The sequence below is a fragment of the Doryrhamphus excisus genome, chromosome 6, assembly GCF_030265055.1.
Source record: "Doryrhamphus excisus isolate RoL2022-K1 chromosome 6, RoL_Dexc_1.0, whole genome shotgun sequence".
NCBI classification, from domain to species: domain Eukaryota; kingdom Metazoa; phylum Chordata; class Actinopteri; order Syngnathiformes; family Syngnathidae; genus Doryrhamphus; species Doryrhamphus excisus.
In genome coordinates, this window is record NC_080471.1 from 6,132,951 (window position 1) to 6,158,982 (window position 26,032).

General features: G+C 44.7%; 1 protein-coding gene across 6 annotated transcripts in view; it reads right to left on the reverse strand.

The window, feature by feature from the left end:
* LOC131130761 (A disintegrin and metalloproteinase with thrombospondin motifs 20) overlaps positions 1 to 26,032 on the reverse strand; it is a 141,138-nt gene that overhangs the window by 17,185 nt on the left and 97,921 nt on the right. For 3 of the 6 annotated variants that reach the window (XM_058074674.1, XM_058074675.1, XM_058074673.1), the window contains 7 exons: positions 24,275 to 24,448; positions 18,189 to 18,359; positions 16,964 to 17,167; positions 16,100 to 16,229; positions 15,310 to 15,404; positions 14,666 to 14,760; positions 1,837 to 1,970 (listed from right to left, as the gene is read on the reverse strand). In XM_058074674.1, the coding sequence (XP_057930657.1) occupies positions 1,837 to 1,970; positions 14,666 to 14,760; positions 15,310 to 15,404; positions 16,100 to 16,229; positions 16,964 to 17,167; positions 18,189 to 18,359; positions 24,275 to 24,448 (1,003 nt within the window). Of the gene's footprint in view, positions 1 to 1,836; positions 1,971 to 13,476; positions 13,863 to 14,665; positions 14,761 to 15,309; positions 15,405 to 16,099; positions 16,230 to 16,963; positions 17,168 to 18,188; positions 18,360 to 24,274; positions 24,449 to 26,032 lie in introns of those variants that run through there. The other 3 variants (XM_058074678.1, XM_058074679.1, XM_058074677.1) reach the window with 3 other exon arrangements.

Here is a 26,032-nt window from a genome sequence, read left to right on the forward strand (position 1 = left end):
GTTTCCTTGTTCCTCAGTACCATGCCATGTCTCCCTACTGTGGGTGATTGTGTGCTTGTGTGTGTGTGTGTGTGTGGGTGGATGGGTGTGTGTGTGTGTGTGTGGGTCTAGTATGGAGGGTGGGAAGGAGGGGCTTTCTTTTTTCTTCATTGTTTTCCTTTTTAATTGTGGTAATTGTTTTAATTCTGGAAAGCACTTTGTGTTGCATCTTCTTACAGGAAAAGTGCTCTACAAATAAAGTTGATTTGATTTGATTTGATTTAGACACGTCAACAAAAATGGGAGGAGGAACCTTCGTGACATCAGTCGCGGCCGGACCGGAATAAGTGGCGCACACCAGCACAGGTGAAGCAATTAAGCAAACAGCGGCACCAGGCAGAGACTGTTTAACTATCGTTTGTAAGTCGCCCATACAAATCAGAGCATCTACAAACACCAGAGAGGCAGCCGGTAAGACGCCAAACTGTTTCAATGTAAAGAATCTGTGCTAACGATAGCTTAGCCACGGCTTCTAGTGCGTGGCTTGTTCACTGTTTAATGCTTACGTGCACTGATTGTTGAGTTAAACGCTTGTTGGTATCGTGGTTAACTTGATTTAATGTGGTTGAAATTGTGACGGGTGTAAATAGTTAGCGTATATTGTTGCGTATGTATTAAGTACGTTTATTTCACTTTGGTTTGGAAATGTGATTTGAAAGCTAACTGAATTTTATTTAATTTTATTTAATGCTAAGGGCAATTAAGAGAAAGCATGGCTGAGTTATAATATTGTGCAAATTTTCCTTGTGTACAATCGCAGTTAAAATTAAGAATTAATTCATGTGTATTAGGTTAAAAAATTCATGTGTCTTGTTAAAACAGTCAGTAAGTAATCCATGGCAAATACAAAGCATGTTAAATACATTTAAGGTTAACAACTATGATAAATATCACAGTAAATTCTGAATGAATGAATTAATAAATTACAATGTGTTATTTATTATTATAATTAGTAATAATTTAAGAACACATTAAAAAAAAAATATATATATAAAATAATATAATATAATATATAAATAAAAACAGCAATAAATATATGGGAAGTGGTGGAATTCATACCTGAGTCATGCTTACCTGGTATTATATTAAAGCTTAATTTGCTTATTCTCTATTGTAGTAATTTGTGAGGCATGGGATTTGTGACTTTGCACAGAATTTAAATGTGTTCCTTTTTTTTTTATTGAAAGGTTTTTCAGCTAATTTCAAGTGGCAAACTGCACCCCCATTGCATTATTTATTTATTTATTGAGTGAATACGCTTCCTACACCTCTGGGTAGATGGCTCATCCCCCTCAAGTGGGGATTGTATGAAAACCAAAGGGAACTTGACAAATGCTGTAGTACTAGTAATAGTAGTAGTAGTAGTAGTAGTACTAGTAATGTAGTAATGCTGGAACATACAAATTTCCCCATTGGGATGAATAAAGTATTTACTACCTACCTATCTACCTACCTACCTACCTACCTAATCACAAGCATTACGTTTCTTAAAGATTTAGTAGAATGTGTGCAGAGGCTGACATACGATTAGAAAAGTTAGCTAGTTTGTTACCAATAAATAAATGTACAATTTGAAACAAGTTTATTTCATGATATGGCTTCCTGAAGCTTTGTAGCTTTTTAAGACTCCACCAAATTTAAAAGTTATATCGTGTCATATGTCATATTGTTAGACTTCCCCAAAATATCATGATATATGTATGCTAAGGTCCAATCATCATCGCCCAACCCTAATGGTGACACACTGTGGAGCCCATGTGTGGTCTCACTGTGGCAACTGCCACATCGTTTACTCACTCAGTATCCTCAGGGTGCTCAGGTCGAGGCGGACCTTGTGGAAAAGGGTGTACCCCGCAGAGGAGTAGTCCTTCCTGCAGCTGCAGTCCTGTCTTCGGCTGCCATTGTAGGGGCATTCGAAGGGGTTGAGCAACCTGTGTGGCAAAGACAATGAGAAACCAAAATAATGACTCAGCCATAGCGCACGCACTCATTTAGGCCGCTACACTGCCATCTTTAACACTGAACCACAGAAGAACAGTTGTCCCATTTTGCAAATGTTCTGATAAAACAAGCATATTTGCTTTGTCTGGGTTGAAAACGCTGGGAAAAAAATAGCTCTTGGCCACACATATATATATATATAGACATATCTCCATTATCACCACATATCTCCACTTTCATCACTGTTTGATATGATGATAGACTACGTCTGAGTATTTCAGCAATTTGTATGTATTTTGGTCTTAAATTATGCATTTTTAAGCTGAAAAATGGCAAAATCAACTAAAATACATATTCAGAAGGGCATTCAGAAGACACATTCACTGACATAATGAGATATATACACTAGTATTCTACACTGGTCACTAGATAAGTCAGTCATTTTGCATTGATGAGACAATAGTCACTGCACTACTGCAAGCACTGTACAGAAACCAAAAGTAAAAAAAGGAACTCTCCCAATGCCAACATGTCTTATTTTCACTTATGTCTTTTGGTTAATAGGAGTGTAAAGGTGACTGTAGGGGGTTTTCATTTCATGTATGGAGGGCTCTAATGTTAAAAAAGTGTTTTTTTATGCTCCAACTACAAATTCTCTCAATACATAACATAACTACTTCACAAAAAGCAACTTAACACGGTCTGCAACAGATCAACCACGACAAAGAAGCCATGACTGTGTTATGATATTCAAGTCATGGCACCAGCAGGGCTCCTGACTGCAACTAAACGGTCACATTTGGGCAGTAACGTTTGAGACATTGCATGCAGATAAAAGAACACATCCCGTATTGAGTTGACAAGGGACGCACTTCGTCCCTTATTATCTTAAGAATGAAAAAGAGCCCGTTGATGACAGCTAGCCACAGGCTAAGTTTGTTGATGTCAGCTCATCTTTCATTCTGACTGCACTGAACCTTTCCGCTGTATTTATTTAGACATATATTTTGCAAAGCTGTGACCCTGTTTTATTGGATGCAGCTAGCTAGCTAGCTAGTGACATTTTGTTTTTAAAACAAAAAAGCTTAATTATGAGGAAGTTACAAGTGGAAATCACTCATGAGATTGCTGTCATTAGCACTAAGTGTCGTTATAACCTTTCTTCAAAACACTACTTGTGTGTCTACAAGCTGTTTAACATGAACACGTAGCTTTGTGTATTTGTGGTATGTGTATATGCAGTATTGGAGTTCTAATGTACTATATGATGCCCCCGAAGAGGCACTCCAGACAGAAACAGGGTAACGAGGAAACGTCAATATTTACTTTGCAAGTTGATTTCAGTGTGCACCCCTAAATGTTCTCATTGCACACCTAAAATTTCAAGTTGGTGCCCACTCTGCTCGTAATGTAACATTAGTCAGTCAGGCGTGATGCTGTAATCTCGCGAGAGGGTACGTGACGCGCGCAGGTCAGACAAGCGGAATACAGCGCTCCCAAACAATCTTAACTATTCAAACATCCGCAAAGTATCCTTAGATATAAACCAACATATTTAACTGCTGGAAAAGTTACAGTTCACAAAAAACAAACCTGGAAGATCTGGAGGAGTACATCGACGGTTGCTTCGATAGTATCGTCATGGGCAAGTCGGGCAAGTCACCCAAGACGCCGAACTCCAAGCGTAGCCGTCCTGAGGACTCCCCTGGGGAAACGTCGCCACCAGGCACAGACATCAAGGACATCCTCGATTCCATCGACAAGAGGCTGATTTGCTTGGACGGCCGCCTGGCTCTTGTCGAGGTACTCCATAAAGAATTTCAGGCCATCCGTGAGTCTCTGGACTTCAGCCAAAAACAAATAATCTCCTTGGTGACGGAGAACGCAACCCTCCGTGAATCGGTGAAGTCCCTCACCGACGGAGTTTCACAACTCCGCCAGGAAAACAAGTCCATGAAGGAAACGATCTTGGACCTTCAGGCTCGAAGCATGAGGGACAACCTCGTCTTTGCAGGAATTCCGGAGAAATCCGAGGAAGACCCGGAAGAATCCGTAAGGGCCTTCATGGCGCAACGGCTCAAGCTCCCGGCTGACGTCATCGGGGACATCACCTTCCATCGCGTCCACCGCCTGGGAGCCAAGAAGCCAGAAAATACAAGACCGAGACCCATCGTGGCAAAATTTGAACACTTCAAGCAGAAGGAGCAGGTGAAAGGCCGAGGCCGAGAGCTGAAGGGGACGGACTTCAGCGTGAACGACCAGTTCCCAAGGGAGATCCTCGACAGACGCCGTCGCCTGTTCCCTATCCGAAAAAAGTTCATCAACGAGGGGTGCCGAGCTGTCATCACAGTGGACAAACTCTTTGTTAATGGACAGCTATACCGCGATCGTGAAATTACACCATGGCTGTATTAATCATTCTAACATGGTAACTGAATATGCTTGGTAAGGTAAGGTAACGTCCTACTTTTTCATAGTTACATGATAAAGGTTCGTATATTATAACGCGCTCATCCTCGTTAACGCCTGCACTCTGCCTTCAAATTACTCCCCATTTTTCTCCCTTGCATGTCACCTCATTCCTTTCCTCCCTGTCTTGCACACTTTCTCACTGTCTTTCCCCTCTTTCACTCACTTATATTCCTGTTTGTCACTTGTCTGTTTTCTGTACCAGCATGTCTATACAGTTCACACACACTCACATAATCACAAACCCGCAAATACAAACATTGTACATAAAGACACACATCCATGTACACAGGTGGCTCGTACTGTACATCTGACACATAAACCTACAACACTGCCACTTACACACACGCATATCTCACACATGCATACTCCAACATTACACCTTCACTAGTCAGATCAGGAGGACTACATTATAATATGCCCATGTGCACTTTAAGCATATATGTAATAGTATATGCTTACACTACCTACAGGCACATATACTTCACACTTGCACATATATACACACACATATCATCATAAGCTAGTCTAGGATGTCCTCACTGCAATTTGTCACTTGGAATGTCAGGGGAGTCGGGTCTCGAGAAAAAAGACAAAAAATGTTTAACCATCTAAAGAATATCCAAGCAGACATTGTCTTATTGCAAGAGACTCACATCTCCAATGCAGCTGCCCATACATTTCACTCACCACAGTTTCCACACATATACCTAGCAAACTACAACTCCAAACAGAGGGGCGTAGCCATTTTAATTAGCCGGAGGGTCAATTTTACACTGCTCAACAATACTATAGACATAGAAGGTAGATATATAATAATCAACATATTGGTGGACAATGTTAAATTTTGCATTGCCAACATATATGGCCCTAATGTTGATGACCCCTCTTTCTTTCACACCTTTTTTTCTTCTCTCTCTGCACACCTGGATTCAAGCTTGATCTTGGGAGGGGACTTCAACTTGGTATTTAATCCAGATTTAGATAGGTCTAGCCCAGCTGGGGGACATCGTGAGTCTCAAGCAACAACAACACTGAAAAAATATATGTCTGATTTTGGTCTTTGTGATGCTTGGCGCTCTTATCACCCTACTCACAGAGAATATACGTATTTCTCACCAGTGCACCACACGTACTCCCGAATTGACTACTTCTTAACAAGTAGCTCAATCTTATCTGACATATCAAATATTCACATACACCCTATCATTATTAGTGATCACGCACCAGTCTCTCTCTTTCTCACTAACCAAACCACAAGTACACCTACTAAATGCTGGAGATTTAATACATCATTGCTTAAAGACCCAGACTTTTTAAACGACTTTGAGAGAGAGTGGACAATGTTTTTAGATTTTAATGACCAACCGGGAACCTCGGCTTGTGTTCTCTGGGAGACAGCAAAAGTAGTAATGCGCGGGAAAATTATCTCCTACTCATCATATAAGAAAAAGAAAGAAAGATTATTGGAATTGGAATTGGAGGAAAAAATTAAACTCCTTGAAACCGCTTATGCAAATTCACAGGATGAGAATACTCTGAATAATCTTAGAAAATTGAAATTAGATTTAAAAGAAATTACTGATAAGAAAATTCAGTTCCAATTACAAAGACTACGTTTGGAGAAGTTTGAACATGCCAATAAATCTGGAAAATTCTTAGCTAACCAACTAAAACTCAATAAAGAAAAAAACTCTATCTCCTCCATTAGAAACTCAGAAGGTAACATCACTCACCTTCCGGAGGAAATTAATTCAGTCTTTAGGGACTTTTATAAAAGACTATACACACCTCAGATTAACCCTTCTGATCCAGACATTGAAACATTTCTAAGTACCATAGAATTACCAAAATTAGAAAAAAATCAGGTGACAACCCTGGACTTACCCATTTCACTAACAGATCTTTATGATGCTCTACAGGAAATGCCAAATAACAAGGCACCAGGACCGGACGGGTTTCCTGCCGAATTTTATAAAACATTCTGGTCACTGCTAGCCCCAGTTTTTTTTTAAAATGGTTCAGGAAATAAAAGAAAATGCACGCCTACCCCCATATATGAATTCTGCTACAATCAGTCTTTTGCTAAAATCAGAAAAGGACCCAACATTACCTTCCAGTTATCGTCCAATTTCACTTATTAATGCGGATCTTAAAATAATATGCAAAGTATTAGCTAGAAGACTGGAAAAAGTTACCCCTCATATAATACATCCCGATCAATCAGGATTTATCAAGGGGAGACACTCAGTTAGCAATGTACGCCGCTTAACCAATCTGATTGATCACTCTATCATCCATAATTTGGAAACCACAATCGTCTCACTAGACGCTGAAAAGGCATTCGACAGAGTTAACTGGAAATTTCTCTTTGCAACCCTACAGAAATTTGGCTTTGGCGAGTCATTTAGAACGTGGATCCAAATATTATATAGCATCCCAAAGGCCTCCGTTCGAACCAATAATCTGATCTCTCCAGAATTCACTTTACAAAGAGGTACTAGGCAAGGTTGTCCACTCTCCCCCTCATTGTTTGCTATCTTTATTGAACCTCTTGCAGCTGCTATTCGACAACATGGAAATATTAAAGGGATCCAGACAACAAATGTTCATCATAAGATAAGCCTTTATGCTGATGATGTGTTACTCTTCCTAAAAAACTCACACTTCTCACTTCACCAAGCTATCACACTCATCAATAACTTTAGCACCTTCTCGGACTACTCTATTAACTGGTCTAAATCCATAGTATTGCCCATTAATTTCGTTTTCCAGAGCACCCCCTCTATACCACTGCGTTCAGGGAATATCAGGTATTTGGGCATCAACATTTCCTCCAATCTGTCAGACCTGATCAGCTTGAATTATACCCCACTGTTGAAATCGATTGAGGATGATCTTGAACGTTGGAGAACTTTGCCGATCTCTCTTATGGGCAGAGTGTCCACTGTGAAAATGATGATATTACCAAGGATCAATTATCTGTTCTCTATGATCCCAACCAAACCATCTATAACTTGGTTTAAGTCATTAGACTCATATATAAATACATTTCTTTGGAAAAATAAGCCAGCACGAATAAGCCTAAAAACATTACAAAAATCTAAAGAATGTGGGGGCTTAGAACTGCCAAATTTCTCCAATTACTTCCTGGCAAATAGGCTACAGTATATCTTAAAATGGATAAAACCTAACCCCTTGGATCAGTTATGGCTAGACATTGAACAATCATTTAGCCAAGAAATCCCCATCTTTAACTTACCTTTCATAAGTCAAATCCTTAGGAAACACGATTGTTTTAAAAGCATAAATATTAAAACCACTCTGACAGCTTGGTGGGAATTTTTAAAAATAACCAGGTCCTCGCTCAATCCTTGCCAGTACACTCCGATCTGGAATAACCCTGATATATTGCTTAAAAAAAAACCCTTGGATTTTACAACATGGCATGACAAAGGAATAAGTTGCTTGGAAAATATCATAAGGGGGGGAAAGTTTGTGTCATTCACTTACCTTGTTACACAGTATGGGTTAAGCCAGAATACATTTCTTGAATACTCACAAATTAAATCCATAATTAGAGCTAGGTTTCGTAACATATCTTGGGAAAGCTATCCCACCATTGACCAATTCTTAAACATATCCGCTCCCCAAACATTATCCAAGTTGTACATTCTTTTGTCAAAGTGTGACAACACCGTTGGGGTCCCAGTCTCCAAATGGAACCTAGATTTATCTACAAGCTGTGACCCTGAGTTCTGGAAGCAAATATGCCTTAATTCGTTCCGTTTAATAAAAAATCCCAACCTACAGTTGGTTCAGTTCAAAACCATTCATAGAGTACACTACACAGGGCAGAGAATGTTTAAAATGGGTCTAACCGACTCCAACATCTGTGTATACTGCCCAGATCATGTAGTAGATGATTATTTACACTCCATGTGGGCATGTGCCCCCATTAGTAATTTCTGGCAAGCAGTGTGCGAGGACCTTTCTTTGGCACTTGGGACCTCTATTCCTTCCTCACCTGTATTATGCTTGTTGGGTGATCTTTCTACAGTCAACGTAGAAACAAATCACACACAACTCCTCATCACAGCGTTAAGCATTGCCAAGAAAACCATTCTTATCAATTGGAAATCCAAAAAAAAACTGAACATAGCCTCTTACAAAAATCTTCTGTTAGATCATATAGCAATTGAGAGAATGTCTGCTGAATCCAAAGAACAACTGTCAGAATTTCAATCTATATGGGCTCCAATAATTAATCTCTTAAATTAATCTCTTTTTGTAATTCTCGAAGGGCTGAGTGTGCCTGTCTCTGCCCCTGGCGGTCTCGTTCCTCTGGCTTGGGGCATGGTCTTGGTCGCCGGGTTGCCCTGGCGTCTGGGGGGTGAGCAGGTGGGTGCCGTGGATCTCTGTCCCTTCCTGCTGGGCTGACCCCCTGGAGGTTCAGGTGGGGGTTGGTGGGGGGCTGTCCGGATCTGGGGATGGGGCGTGGGTGGGGTGGTGGTGGTCGTCCCGGGGGTGGTGCAGGCCGTCCCTCGGGGTGGTGGGTAGACGGGGAGCCGCATCCTGTGGGTGGTGGGCGCCTGCTGCTGCTGGGGGGGGCCTGTGTGCGTCCGGTGGCGCTGGTTCCTCCGCGGCCTCCCTCGCCCCTGGGGGTGGGCCGGGTTTGCCCTGGGTGCTCTGGCCTGGCTACTGTGTGGGACCGTGGGGTGTGGGCATGGGAGGCTTTGGCCCTGCCCTTGGTGTGGGCACGGGTGGTTATACCCCGCTGCCCTTGCAGAGCCTTCCCTCTTAGGTATGTACATGGCTATATATGTGTGTGTGTAGGTATGCATGTATATATTTATTATTATCATATCTAAAATAGTTAAAAGATCTAAATTATTAGAAAATATATTTTATATAAATTATTATATATTAAGTATCAATAGTAGTATCATTATTATACATACATAACTATCAATAAATATTATTATTATTACTATTATTGTTATTACTATTATTGTTATTATTATTATTACTACTACTATTATTATTATGGTTACTATTATTATTATTATTATCAATTACTTTACTTTATTTTTATTTATTTATTTATTATTATATATATTTTTTTTATTATTTTTATTCTCAATTTTAATTTTTGTGTATGGTAGGTGTATGGCCCCGGGTGGGGCGCCTGGTAAGCTCATACGGGAGGGGGGGTCTCGTTTGTGCAGCTTGGGCTCTGGGTGGGGAGGTGCGGTGCTGGGGTGGGGCATTACCTGCTTCCCTCCCTTCGGTGGAGGGATGGCTGGGTTGTGGTGGATGTGGGGCGGGCGGGTGGGGGGCTGGCTGTGGGTGCGTGGGTAGCGGGGCGGATAGCGGTGGGGGTGGTGCTCTGCGCGGCGTGGGCCGGGATTAGCGGGGGGCTTGCTTGGGGGGCGGGGTGGTGGGCTCTGGGTCGTGGGGGGGCCTCGACCAAGGGTTGGGGGGTGGGGCTGGCCGGTGGCTCACGGGCGGCCCCTGCTATTTGCCGGTGTCTGGTTGGCCCCTTCTGTCTCCGGTCTGGTGGCGGTCTTCCCGCCTCCGGGGTGTCCTACTTGGCGGGTCCGTGGGTGGATGGGAGATATGGTGGAGACGGGTCGGCGCTGTGGTGGAGGGTGGGACTGGGGGGGGCATTCACTTTTTGCGGCTGTTGGGGTATCGTCTGCCTGGTGGGCTCTGCTGCCTGGTGTGTGTGTCTCTGTCCCGCCCTGGCACTCTTGGCTCACGAGCCCGGGGGGTGGGGTTGGGCTCTTCCCCATGCGGGTCCCGGTTCTCCTGCGGTCTCTGTGGTGTCACTCCCTGGGCTGCCATGGTGACGGATGTGTTGCCGGGGCGCGGTTCCTGCTGTTCTGGTGGTTGTAGGAGCAGCCTCGGGGCGTGTGGTTTGTCCGCGGCTCCTGGTGGTCCGGGGGTGGCATAGCTGGCTCAATCTCTGGTGGGGCCCTCCGGGGGGGAGCTGGCAGGCCGGACTGGCCGCCACGATGGGCTGGGTGGGGCCCGTGGTTGGTCCTGTGGCCCAGGGCTTGCTCCGGGCGGCTGGCTTGCCCGGCTCGGTTGGCCGGTAGTGCGGGGTGGGCGTGTGTGGGGCCCCGATCCTCCCTGCTGCACTGCACCACCTCACATACATGTAGGACTTTGGGGGGTGGCCTGCAACTGGTTTTGCCGGGGGCGAAGGGTTTCCTTGCGGATGCCCTTTTGTCCTCGGCATTCCTCTGGCTGGTCACCCTTCAATTTTAACCGCACCTTAGACACTCAGTTCTGGGGGGGGTCTGGGCAGGCAGGGGACCCACCATTGCTCAGCTTCCTTCCACACACACACACACACACACACATACACATACACCACACACATAGGTCAGCCCTATGGGACAGGCCTATTTTTAATTGCACTATCTACACAATACCATCTTCACACACACAGGTGTAGCGGGCTGGACCGGAGAGCCTACTGCCTACCCCCGCGATTGGCCCGCTGGCTGCTGGGGCTTGGCGGCTCGCTCGGGGTGCCCTGGGCTGCAGGATATTTTGGTCTGGTCTGCCTGGCCTTCCTGGGGGTCCCGCTGGAACCAGCTGACGCCGGGGCTTGCCCTGGTGTCATGGTTGGCGCTACCTCCCTGGATCTGTCCTGGGTCGCGGGCGCCAACGTGCCCTTGGGGGGGCGTTCACCGGCCTCCAGGCAGTGGGGTCCGCGCTGCTGGTGGCCTGAAGTCTACGGTGGTGGCTTGGGGTTGTTGCGCTGTGGTGGCTGCTGCGGGGACCGGGCTGTGTGTTGGGAGGGGACCTGATCCTGCTCGTGGGTACGGGGGCCGGGGTGGCGTGTGGGGATGGGGAGCATGCTCCTCGGGGTGGGGCCTGCTGGGGGGGCGGTGCTCTTTCGGGCGTTTGGGTGTCTGCTGCCACTGGTCCTATGCTCTGCCGCATCGCTGTCCCTGTCTTTGCCCATCCCCAGTCTTGCCTTAGGGCTCGTCGGGGATGGTTCTCCGGTACGTGGGCGGAGCGCTGCTGGTTCTGGGGGCGGGGGGGGGCTGGCCCTCCCGGTGGATGGTGGGGTCCTTCGGGGGCCTTGCGCTGGTCTTAACTCCTCGGCTCTGGTGCGTGGCCTCCCCGTGACTTGGAGCTATGGCTCTCCCTCACGGGGGTGAGCTGCCCGGTGGATGTCGGCCGGCGCAGTGGAGCGCCTCACCACTCGCCTGCTCGCCCCCTCCGCTTGCTCATGTGCGGGCCTCCTCCCCTCGCCCGCTCCTTGGCTGCCACACTGCAGTAGCCCTGATGCCGTGGTCGAGGGGAGTCTGGGGGTGCTATGCCTTGGCGGTCCGTACCTCCCTGGGCTCGGGGCCTGGTTGTGGGTCTGGGACCCCTGGGTCCCCCACCCTGTGATGCCCCGGACGCCCCACCCGGGGACGTCCACAGCATGTGTGTGTACTGAGTGGATGGGGTGTGCATGTGTCTGAGTTTATTTTATGTATTTATTGTTTTAAATACTTAGATAATTAATGATTAGTTTTATTATAATTATATATATATGTATATATATATGTATATGTGTGGATGTGTATGTGGGTATATGGCCATGTAGATATACGGGGGGGGGGGGGCTCTGCGGGGGTCTGGCGTAGGGTGTTCCATCTCAACCGCCCGGTCCTCCATGGGGCAGTGTGCCCGGGCCTCTTCTGTCCTGGCCGGGGCGGTCCTATGTCGGTGGTCGGGCCTGGGGTTACCTGGGTCGGGCCGGGTTCTGCTTCCTGGGGGTGTGTGGGGGGTGGGAGGCGGTGCCTCCGGACGTGGACGGGCTCCCTTCCGGCCGGCAGGGGCGCCCCTGTGCCCACGGGTGTGTGGCCTTCGATGCCCTTCTGCCCTAGTAGGGTATGGTCTCCCGCTGGTCTCGGGGGTGCGGCTCTCCTCCGGCCTGCTGGCGCCCTGTTGCCGGTTGGGATTGCTCCTCCATGGCCTCTTGCTGGTCTCTTCGGGGAGTTGCTTCGGGGGCGGGTCTTGGGGAGTCGGCCCTGGCTTTGCCCACACCCACGGGGCCGGAGGATCTCTGGCGGTGGGGGCTTGACCTGGCTGCGCGGGGCGGGGTTTGCTGGGTGGTAGAAGGCAGTCTCTCTCCTTTTGTCATTCTCAGTGACAATTACACATTCACACACTCGCATTCACATACACAACACACCTCCATATGGGCACTCACAGCACATGGGTGCTTCTCTATACAATCTACTCTCTTATCCCTGATGTTTATATAGTATTGGTATGCTATTATTACAGTAATAATGATGTCAAGCAATGAGATTTTAATTACTGTAACTGTATGGTTGCAATTGTGTTTACTATCATGGGTCATGTCCTCATTGTTACTATTGCTATTGGTAAGTTGGACTGTTTCATTCCACTGATATCATCTCCAGTGTGACCCTTAGCCATCATTGACATTTAACTGTTCTGTTTGTCACTGTTGTTGTTTTGGGAATTCTTGTTGCTGCTGTTTTTGTCTCTCCCTCTACTGCCCCCCCCCCCCCCCCCCCCCCGACCCCACCTTTCTCTTCTCTCTTCTTCTTTTCTGTTCTTCTTCTTGCTCCGGTCCGGTCGTCCCAAATGGCATAACAAAGACATCAAATAACGGCAAATAAAATTTCATGGTACAGGGAAGTTGTAGCCAACACCTTTCCTGACACAGAGCAAATCTGTCTAGCATGTAAGGGCATTTAGATCAACAATACTATCTGCCCCAATGGCTGGACGGGACAAAAAAAAAAAAAAAAAAAAAAAAAAAAAAAAAAAAAAAAAAAAACATTAGTCAGTCCGGAGCCCTGACCAGCCAAACCACAAAAAATAAATTGTGAGTAATACTCCACAAATGTGATTTTGATAGACATGATTGTAGCATGTACACCGCCTTATTAAAGTAGCTTCAGGTACTAAACGGGTAATTGCAAGATCTGGGCTGGAATCAGAAAATCTAAATTTCAGCTCTGGGAGTGAGAGTAAAGAGGCAAAACACACAAATGAAGCTGTGGCGGTACCGTATATTATAATGTGCAACAAACATAGAACAATATTTCAACAACATTTAAATAGGAATGGTCATTCACAACATTAATTTACAATAACAATTCTAGTGAGATAAAATACAAAGCAGTGCATTCGTTAGATATACAAAAGAAAGCTGGGGACTAAAGAGTCCCAAGGCATACTACAATAGTTCAATTGCCCAGCAATTGAGTGTCCAGAGGGTCAAGGAAGGGACTTGAGTTTATATGGAAGGCCAGTGAGCATTGAGCAACAAGAGGCACGGCTGCAAAGCCTCCTAGCGGCTTGAATCCGGGCTTCAATCAGGCCGTTTGCCTTAGTGCAGAGTTCCTAGCTCGCCATCTAAACCTGGTCTATATAAAATAGGACCAGTATAAATCAATCAATGTGCACACACAAAATAATTTAATCATATATATATATCTATATCTATATATATATATATATATATATATATATATATATATGAACGTCGTATCATAACTTCAGTATCGTACATATATGTTATCACTTAAATAATTTGCCATATATTATTCATTATAATAATTATTATATTATAATAATCAAAAGTAGTTTGTTAATCTTGCAATCAACAACAGTGTATGGCAGACAAAGTTTAGCAGCAATCAAAACTTAAAGTGCATGGAGTGTATCAGTAAAATGGTACCAACTATTGCACAAAAATGGCTTAGACCACAATAAGTTTCTTTATAATTCCATGGAACATGAGAGAGAACAGGCTGATATCAAACGCTAACTAGTAAAACGCTAATGCAGTTAGCAACGAGATGCAAACACTCATCATTTTCCATGCGTGTCCCTCACGGCTACCGATGTGTAATCCCTTCCGGATTATATAAAACACTGATTGGTGCCGCACCGTCATGTGATAATAATAATAATAATAATAGAAATATAACAACAACCATAATAAACTTGGTTTTCTATCTGGGTTACATGATGATAAACCTCAAATGAATATAACAATAATCTCTCAAATAAATGCCTGGTGGTATCTCCAGTTTTGTAATTGATCCGCCTATGATTTTCACTGCAGTTTTACCACTGGAACATGCAGTTGTCATACTGTTAGTACTCCTTTTAACCAAACCTAAGTGCCAACATGTGTGAATGAAACCAAGAATCCATCGCGTACCTGTAGCTGTACACCTCAGAGTAGTTGTCCGTCTGGCCACTGCGTAGCGTAACATACTCCTTGGGTAAGTTGGTCTCCATTTCTGTGCAATATATCTGAGCAGGAAGACAAAATGAAGGACAATGGATAAGCACACTTGAAGAAAGTGACTCACAAATAGGGTGGGCATGGAGCATTGACAGGAAACGGGACTAACATTCTGATTATCCTGGAATTGTTCATGTTTTAAAATTTTGCAATTTTTGGGAAATGAGCACATGGAGCAATGGAGCAAGTGATTTCGGATATTAATCATCGGTGGCCGATATTGGACATCTCTAGCTGTGTAGTTTCTCAAAAGACAAAGCCACCCGATGATAACACGACCTTCAGCCAGAAAGTTCAATGGTTTGATTTTTAAATACTGGTTGAAAATAGCCCTGTGAGAAATTCATTATAAAATCATTCATAAAAAGTCCAATCCTTTAAAAAAACAAAATCACAGAGACATTCAGACATGTCATCCAAGAACTTTGGTTGGCACCCTCATTTAAAACATAAAAACCTTTATGACCCCACCTCTGAAAAGAATGGAGAATCACTAGGAATCGGAATCAAAACAAGGAATCGATGTCCAACTCTAACAAAGGATGTCTGACACACACCTGGAGGGTGCGGGACCTGACTTTGAGGTAATACTCTCCATCCATCCTCATGCCCTGATGCATCTGGATTTCACGGCAGGAAGTGAAGGATTGGCCTTGGAGGAAACAACAGAAGAGTGGTGGGCGGGTGGCTTGTTAGTGGTTTTTTTTTGCTTTTATCTGAACAAGGCATCAAACTAACCCTCATTCAACATAATGTAGATGACAAGTGTATAATAAATATATAGCATTTGTACTGGTTCATTCCTGTTTCCTACAATAAATGGTGTTTATTATGCAAGAAGAGGTCACATGAGTCGAGCCACGGCCTGACATTAAAATGCTTCTTTTTAACATGACTAAAATACATTTTTCCTTAAAAGGAGAGCTGTTAGAGTAAATGTTTCATGGTATTTCTTCTCTGCCCAGAGTCCCTCAGTGGCCATATCGTACCGATTAGCATTAATACTTGACCGTGGTACTGGCTACCGTCCGAGCATAGCGGTTTAATACTTGACAGAGGCTTGGCGACTGTTGCAGGGCTTGCAAATTCACAATGAAGACAGCTTTGACGTATGTATGCTCCTGAGGCATTTTGACAGGCAGAGTTTGTAGAAAAAGTGCATCTTTCCAAGAGGTAATCATTTCAAGAGGCTTTTAGGGTAGAATGTGTTCCGGATAATGTGTTAAAAGCAAGAGGAAAAAAACCTCTCTGTAAACACAATCAGATACGGTGGTGGCCAACATACACACACAGTCAATTTGATATCATGAGGGTTCGGGTTCGGGTTAGGGCATGGAGGACACTTACATTCTCTGTCCTGACACGCAGCTTGAGACTCTGGTCTTTCCAAGGGACGGCAATGCTTGGACACTTGTCCTTTGGAAGTCACACACTCCACACTGCGCTCCAATACTCCTGCCCCGCAGGTTTGAGAGCACTGGGATAAAAACAGAAGTGCGTGTAGACGTTTGTCATGTTTGATTGGCAGGTGGAGAGCAGGGGAACAAGAGGCTGGGAGTACTTTCAATGGTAGTGTAGACCTGCCAATATGTACACATTTTTTGTACTTAACATGCACTTTGATGCTTGTATGCTTGCAGTTTTTGAAAAATTAATAAATCATCACTGTTTGACTACTGCCTGTTTCTATTTAAAAATATGCACATTTAAGATAATTGTATGTATTTTTTTTGTCAAAATTAACAATTTTCAAGCATAAAAATGGCAAAACATCAGATGTTCACTAAGGTTGTGGAAAATAATCAATATTAATCGATACATCGATGCTCATGCGCGCTCCATGGGTGCGGGGAAAGCCAGGGCGACTCCCCAAAGCATAGCCAGCCACAACCCTGAGACCGGCGGGAGACCATACCCCACTCGGGCAGAAGGGCATCGAGGGCCACACACCTGCGGCACAAGCAGGGAAGGGAGCCCGCCCACGGCCGGAGGCGCCGTCCCCCACACCCACAGGAAGCGGAACCCGGCCCGCCCCAGGTAACCTCAGGTCCGACCACCGACACAGGACCGCCCCGGCCGGGAGAGAAGAGGCCCGGACCCACTACCCCATGGAGGACCAGGCGGCAGAGATGGGACACTCCCGCAGAGCCCATCCCCCGTATATCTATATAGCCACACACACACACACACACACACACAGGTGGGGCTCACCTTACTCCAAGGTCCAACTTTCCAATAGGATGCTTGCGGACATTCCTTGAGGAGGCAGGGTCTGCTGCTGGGAGGGCGGGGTTCCGGGCAGTGGGTGGCGGCGGTGGGTGACTGGGCGGAGTAAAGAGGCTGAGCCTGGGAGGAGAGCATCGTGGAGCAGGAGACGACACGCTGCTGGTAGCCCATGCCACAGTTTGCGGAGCACTGATTGACAAAAGGGTTTACTGTTAGCACAGCAATTCTGAATCTGGCCAACCTGAACTTGAGTGACTTGATATTTTTAAGTCTGAACATTAGCAGTGGCTAACTGGTGACTCTACTTTACGTTGCACTTGCACATGACACTTTTCATTTTGCAGATTCACTCTCTGAAGATTTTTCAAAAATACCTGTATGAATGGATCATGCTCTTTCATGGTTGCATATGGACAATAATTCATTAAAGTATGAATTTATTTGATTGACAAATTTGATGTATTTGTTTGCCTATATCAGTGGTTCCCAAACTTTTTGTTCGCTTTCAGAGGACACATTCAAAGGCAACGTGATATGTCGTATTCCACACTGCTTACTTGGTGGCAGTAATGTTACTGTGATGTTGGGTGAGGCACACAAGCATCATACTTGATGGCCGGAGCAACAGTCTTTTATTGCAGGTTTGAACAGGCAGAATAATCCCACAACCCAAGCTGTGCCAAGCTAAAAGTCAACTAACGCTCAAATGTCACTTCCTGTCGTATGTCAATTCAGCTCCCCGAGCACCGGAACACAGTTACAGCAACACACAAAAGCACAAGTCTTATTTATCTCGTATATGTCTTACTTTCTCTTATTTGGTCTACTATATTGGGTAGTTGGAGTGTAAAGGACTATGACTATGGAGTGTTATGGTGTCGGGTCTGGAACCAATTAACCACATGTCTGTCATTCATCATTCAGTTAAAAACATCCCTGTTTTATTCTTTTTATGCAAGAACTTTACCAGTGGTTATCTTATTTTTACACTTGTGCGACAGTAATGTCAGTTCCTAAAAATACCGCTATGGTCGCTGATGGCCTCAGTTTGACGCTAGAACAGATTATTTCAGCTCCTATTTATTTCTATGGGAACAATCACTTGTCAGCACAAAACAATTATTCTATGTCTCTGCCAGTGTCATTACCTTTGTAAAGGTAGAATTTTCTCCACAACTGTGTAGTACACGTCATAAGACGGGGTTCTAACCTGGGACCATTCCCCTGTGGCCCACACATAGTGGCATGGCGCTCCGTTACAAGGCTGATGCGACGGCGGTCGGAGTGATGGCTCGCAGTAATCCGCCTGCACGGGTGTCATCCCGTAGTCTGTGCAGTCCACCAGCCTGGTCCTCATGCCGGGGCCACAGGTGGCGTTACACTGGAAGCAACAGGAAGCACATTAGGCTGAGAGTGGAGGCTGCCGGGGGGGGGGGGGGGGGTCAGTGTTGTACTTCCAGCAGTGCTGAGTGTGTGGAGGAGCTTGAAGACTGCCTGCACTTTTCAAGGATGCAACATGTGGTACTATAAAAGTTACTGCACCACCAGTGATGATTTAAAGGGCTGTTTATGGACTATAAACATGAATTCATAAAAATCATTAGTTTTCCACTTGTTTTAAACACACACTGGTTTGACACAGCTAGTGCAGGTTTGGTTGGCGGCCAAGGCCCAGTTGCTGCAAAATAAAAATTTTGAGGCAACATAGGCAGGATTGTGCAAAGTATCTTCTATGCCTGAGCGTGAAGGACAGACAGAGGACAGAGGGGACATGAAAAGGTCTGCATTGGTGATGCAAAACAGAATAACATGATATCCGGACTGATGTTTATCAGCAAAACCATCATGAGTTGGTTGAGGAGAGCGCCTTCATGTTGCCTTCTTTAATGATGCAGAGAAAGTGGCAATAAAACCATAATGACATGCTAGAAGATCCGTACATCTGCCTGAGCACAGTGGGGGTGATGAACAAGGATGTTGCTTGAAGTTACAAAGGAAGAGATTGAGGCAATAAAAAATGCATTCTTGTACAACGCTACAGATAATGCGTTTGGCTGTAAATGACTTTTAGCCAATTTGAAGCCTGAAGTAAGTCATGTCCAAAAAAGAAAACCAGAAGAGCACACAGATGGCCACGAAGAACGAAACAGTCCTAAACTTAACATCATGCCAAACTTACAAACTTGTTTGCGTATTTCTGAATGAACAAACTAAGAAACTAAGTACTAAGCAAGTTACGGATGGAAGTTAAGAATGAACACACCAATATGTAACATATGACCTAGTCAATGAAGAAACCAAAATACAACAAGGCGACGTTCATACTGCAGGGGAGGATGCAGAATTCAGACTTTTTGTTTCAATTCAATTTTTTATGTGGTCATTCACATTTCCACACAAATGTGAAATGTTAATATGAACGTAAAGCGTCTGAAAAGCAATATGCACTAGCATGACCTCGCTTGCATTTCCCTGTGTTTACGGAAGTAAACATTGCCGCAGTGTGAAGGCCAGTGATGTGCGATACCATTGATTTAATTTCTGAGCCGATACTGGGTAAAAATGTAGGCTGGTATCAGCGATGCCAATCTGATTCTCTGTGCAAATTCACCTACTGTGTTTGGTAAATTAGTAGTGTACAGTATTTCAAATCATAACAACGAATGTCAGACATCATGATGGCCACTGGGCCTCAAGACCTCCCTGTGCAACTGGCTGCTTGACTTCCTCACAGATAGAACCCAGTATGTCAGAGTGGGCAACAACACATCCAGTGTCATCTCCCTGAACACCGGCTCACCCCAGGGATGTGTTCTGAGCCCCCTGTTGTTTACCCTAATGACCCATGACTGTCGCCACAAGTACAGCAGCAACCATATCCTGAAGTACGCGGACGACACAACAGTTGTGGGCCTCATTCAGGACAACAACGAACTGGCTTACAGGGAGGAAGTGCGACACCTTGTGGATTGGTGCAAGGCGAACAACCTGATCCTGAATGTTGACAAAACAAAGGAGATCATCGTCGACTTCAGGAGATCCAGACCCAGCCACACTCCACTCAGCATCAACGACACAGCCGTAGAAGTTGTGAACACAACCAAGTACTTGGGGGTGCATATCACGGACAACCTCGGCTGGTCACTCCACACCTCCGCTCTGGCGAAGAAGGCACAGCAGCGACTGCACTTCCTGCGGCGGATGAGAAGAGCCTCCCTCTCCCCTCCTATCCTTACCACCTTCTACAGAGGGACCATCGAGAGCCTGCTGACCAACTGCATCTCCGTCTGGTCTGGGAGCTGCAAGGCCTCGGACTGGACGTTACTGCAGAGAGTGGTGAGGACAGCGGAGAAGATCATCGGGACCCAGCTCCCCCCCATTAAGGACATAGCAAACAGCCGGTGTGTATCTAGAGCCCATCGGATCTGCTCTGACCCCACACACCCCCAGCATGGACTGTTCTCTCGCCTGGCATCGGGGAGAAGGCTCTGCAGCATCCGCTGTAGGACGACCAGGTTCAGAGACAGCTACTTCCCCCTGGCCATCAGACTGCTGAATGCCAAATAAGCCCCTCTACCTTTAATTACATTATTATTATTTATTTAAATTATTTAAATTATTTGGGCAATTTACTGTTCACGCTGCACTTTACTTTACATTATGTTGTTCATATTTGGTGTCTATTCTATCTATCTATTCTCCACATTATTATTATTATTATTATTATTATTATTTATTATTACTTATCTTCTTTTGTGTCTGTTATTATATGGGAGCCAGGCAACGACATTTTGTTGGCAATTTCACTACTGTGTTTTTGTGCAATGACAATAAAGGGAGTCTATCTATCTATGATCATGATGTATTTGAAACCCTTAAGTATATTGAGGTAGTGGGGTGATTTGCCGTATAACCAAGCTAAGGAAAAGACACAATCATATTGCTGACGTATCAAAAGTATTACTATCTTGATTTCAGAATCGACTTTAGGGCATGAAGGAGCTGGTATATTTATTATATATATATATATATATATATATAATATATATATATATATATTTTTTTTTATTCTCAGTATCGATGAAATCATTACTAGTGTGCTGTCCTTTTTGTGCAACTGGACCCCCAATATTATATATTTATTTATTATATTAACCAAATGATTCAGTGTAGACAATTAAGAATAAAGAGGGTTAACATTTTTGGCAGTTAGGAGACAATTTGCCTGCTGATTCTGTACCACATGAGGATCATTTTTCTGAGCCAGTATTTTTCTTATTTTTGATGGCACCTCTGCAGTTTTTCAAAAGCAGCTGTTAAAAAATCTAATAAATAATAAATATATAATAAATAAATAAATAAATAATTTCTGCCTCATGTCCCTGGATGATATGTTGATTTTTTCCAGGAACATACACAATACATGTGTCTGGTCTAGCAGAGGAGAACAGTCTCTTTCTAAGTTCCACTCTTCTGTCTTGTTTCTTCCACATAGGAAGGGTTGGGAAGCATTCCTGAGGTTTCTGGGCTTTGCTCAATTTTACAGGCAGTTCATTTGTGACTACAGTTATTTGCACTCCAGAAGTGGAAAGTGCTTTTTCGTTACTCAAACAACTATTTAGCAGTGCTTTGGTTCTTATGCATACTAACCCTGCTCTCCAATTTTTCGTGCAAGTGATAGTATCCCAGTGGCCCCCGGTGAACCAGAAGCTTCAACCATCTGCATTCTTCTAACGTTGTTTCATAATAGCAGGAAGGAATTATGATAAGGGTAACCAGGAAGTGTTGGCTATCGTTCTTGCGCTGCAGGAGTGGAGGCACTGCCAGCACTCTTAACAATATCTGGCCAACATGTCTATCCAACAGCAGCAGGCCTACTTACGAACAAACTGACTTACAAACAAAAAACAAACCTACCAACTAACAAAGTAAGAACCTAACATACGGGCTAACAAACTACAAAACTCACGGACTAGCACCGTAACAAACAAACTGAGACCAAAACTAACAACCAACAACAGAATCTTGGCATAGGTGACAATGAAGAACTGAGCAATGCAGGGAATTAAGCATTCATACAGTGGAAATATGTCACATTTAAAGGGGAAGTGCACTTTTTTGGGGAATTTTGCCCATAATTCTGGTGTGAGAAAATGAGTCAATATGAGCCAGCTAACAACGGACGTAATGGGAAATACCTATTTTGACGCTAAAGCTCTCCCAAAAAAACACTCAAAGAAATGCTAACAGCGTTCCGTTTACATAACTGACTTGTATGTCAACCAAGCTCCAGCGATATTATGTAGCACCTAAACTATTTTCATCTGGTGAACTAACAAGACTCAAGACCTCAAGAAGATCCTGGAGAGCAGACATCGTAAGTGTTGTGTCACGCTCCACCTGAACTATGATTCGGTAGCTTGGGTGGTATTGTCATGTTCCTTTGTTTGTATTGCTTACTAATTCTGTTGTCCCTTTTAGATTTCTCCACTCCCACTTTGGGAGTGGTACAAACACAGGACGTGCCACAGCTGTTCCTTATTCCATTTCCCCCATTTATACCCACCTGTGGCGACTGGAGGGCACTCGGCTATTGTTCTGGTCTCCACGCCATATGCTCTCACTTCTGACCTTCCGGTTACATCGACGATCCCGGGTGCCCTCCAGTCGACGTGGACTACTCGTGCTGCACGCCCTGTGGCCCCCTCAATCCCTGTTGGTACTTTGATTTCCTGGTTCTTACCCGCGGCATCTTTTCTTTTCTTTTATATGCTGTTGGTGCTCCAGTGCTGTGGCCATGGTGTCAGACCTGCAGTCCCCCAGTCTCACATACTCAGGTCTGTTCGTCAGGTAGTCCGTGATCCACGCCACCAGGTGTGAACCTACTCCCATATTCTGCAGTTTGTCTCCTAGGAGCTGGGCTGGACAGTATTGAAGGCGCTGGAGAAATCCAGGAACGTTATTCTCACAGCACCACTTCCCCGTCCAGGTGAGCGAGGGATCGCTGTGTCAGGTAGAGGATAGCATCCTGTACTCCCGCCTTCTCCTGATACGCAAACTGCAGCGAGTTGAGGGCATGGCGGACCTGTGGCCTGATGATGCAGGATGTTTTCCACTGCTGGGGGACCCTCCTCTGCTCCAGGCTCAGGTTGAAGATGCGCTGTAGAGGGTCCCCTAGCTCCAGCGCGCAAGCCTTTAGCAGTCGTGGGGATACTCCATCTGGACCCGCTGCTTTGCTGGGGCGGAGCAGTACATCCCAGTTAGTGTTCGTGTTCTCGAAGCAGTCCCTCAGAGCCTGCTCTGCCTCAGGAGACCACTTCCTGAATGAGTGTGTTGTTGTGGGTAGCCTCCTCACTCTTGGTTTGTGGTGAGGCTGAAGTAGACTCAGGTTGTGATCGGCGGTGTACGCATCCTCGACGTTTGCATCCAACAGGTCAATAGTTGTATTTCCCTGGTTTTACAATCCACATCCTGGGTGACAGCAGGTAGTGTTGTGTCCTGAGTAACGTGATTGAAGTCCCCGGAGAACACAAGAGCTTCAGGGTGCTGTTTGTAGCTTAGCAATGGCGGCGTGGATGACGTCACATGCTACTTCCTCGACGGCTCACGCCGGGATGTAAACGATGACAACAACGGCGTGTCCAAACTCTCTGGCCAGGTAATAGGGACGCAAGCTTACTGCCAAGAGTTCAATGTCCCTGCAGCATATGGAGGTCTTAAGGTTTACATGTCCCTGGTTACACCACCTTATGTTCACGTACATTGCAAGTCCTCCTCCTTTCCGCTTCCCACAGGCTTTTGTGTCTCTGTCCGCCCTGACTGTGCTGAAGCTGGGTAGTTTCGCGTTAGCATCTGGGACGCGCGATGTGAGCCACGATTCAGAAAAGCACAACAAACTGCACTCCCTGTAGGTCTTTACATTCTTTACCAGCACAGCCAGCATGGAAGGGACGGTTTAAATCGCCACTTTTTTGCTAGCTGCTTAGCCTTTAGCTTAGCGCTGTTATCATCGGTGTACATGTTAATGCATGATCACAGCATGTAAATTAAATTATGCAATATTGTGAAGAGGTTTTTTTTTCTTACATGCCTTCATAGTCGATAGGTGTATCCCAATGACATCATTGTAAGCTAGCTCATATTAACTTGTGACTTCTCGTTTTATAATGCACAGAAAAGGGAAAGAAATACAGTATGTGTATTTTTTTTAAATTCCCAAAAAGTGCAGTTTCCCCTGAAATACAAAGAGGTAGCTACAACACATTTGAGAACATAAAAAGCAGCAAAAGAACTCACTTCCTTCCACGGAGCAGCTATCCAACTGTAACGGGTGCATTCTGTAGTTTGGCACCGCTGGACATCAGGGGGTCGTGATGAAGTGTCACATAGATCTTCTCTGACTTTTCCGCTCCCTTTCAGCCTGCAGTAGATGTCTCGGCTCTGGAGTCCAACTCCACATGTAACCGAGCACTGGTGGTGGGGACACACACACACGGACACACGCACACACACAGACACACAACAAGGCTCCGTGTTAGGAGTGTAGGAATAATGTTTAGACGTCAGTCAGTGAGTCAGACAGGATGTCATTGGCTTTCCTGCTACCAGACTTCCACAAATACATGGAGAGACTACAGTTCTGAGGTTGAACCCTGTGTCCTTGATAGTCTGTAAGATGCATAGTGAGGAACCACTACGACCTCACTCAGATGATTTGCGTTTGTACTCAAAGAACCGAGCCAGAATAAGGAAAACAATTTCAAACAGTATATATTCATGCATATTTATAGTTACAATACATGGTTCCTTGCCCTGGAAAAGCTAACAAAATCATAAGCGTGACACTGCTTGAAACATCATGCCACGACACTTGGGAAGTGTGCAGTCGTGCTTGCGAGAAACCCAATAACACCATCATGATGTGGCTCAAAGGATGCAGTTGATGCATACATTTTTCAAAAGGTGTCAATGCATGGACGTGAAGATATCCAGATTTCATTGGTTGCTGGTGGTTTGTAGACAAAGGATGATTGCTTCCAGAAATCACAATGAGAAGAAAAAGAGTGGATGGAGTTGATGGTTCTCTAGGAATTTTTTTCTCTTGTTTACCACAGGCAATACTAGGTTAGCAAAATAACCCGCAACAAGTGAAATCAGCAAAGTAGCCAACCCCCCCCCCCAAAAAAGGTTTCATGACCACTTTTCCACTACCAATGTTGTGCCACGATTCGTAAACGCTGCACCCTCACGTCTGGCTTCTGAGCTCCACGGCACCAGCGGTGCAAAGTGTGTGCAACAATGAGTGCTCCTCCTCGGGCACCAGTGGGGCCTACTCTGAGTTCAGGCAAGCTAAGTCAGGGGTCTCCAGCCAGGAGCTCATGAGCTTCCAGTAGCTCCTAAACACTTTTCCATGAGCTCTTTATTCATTTATTAACTCCTACACCCACTAATTAATAGCTGTGTTTGAATTTGGGATCTGCATCCTAAAAGTGTGTATTTGTAGACTGCATTCTGTGTGTTAACTTTTATGAATGTAAAACTTAAAACTTGTGTTGGTGCTAATCATTGTTGTAGAAATGAAGGAAATAGCCAAAACGTAATAACTAAATAAATTAGCTATGAATATTACTACTGTTTAACAGGGCTCAAGCTACAAAATCTAGCGCTTCCATTTCTCTGTGTATTTTTCTCACCTTTGCTTCACAAATTATTGTTTGACCATTGAGCATTTTTTTCTGGATTCAAAACACTTTACTAGTACACAAATGTGTCTATTCAATAATGTTTCATTGTGGTGCACAACTTATAAATATCACTGCTTACTACGACTACCATGTGTAAGGTAGTATGGCTTGCCAACATACATCTACACTATTTTTCACACATTCCTCCAAATACAATGCGTCAGTACTATTATCTGATGAATTATCAGCATATATTGATGCTAAATATATTAAACACTGATGAATTAGATGATTAATTATCATTATGGCAGTCTTTTCATTTGACATGGGGCAAGTTGGGGCAAGTAGTTCTCACCTTAAGGATTCCCCA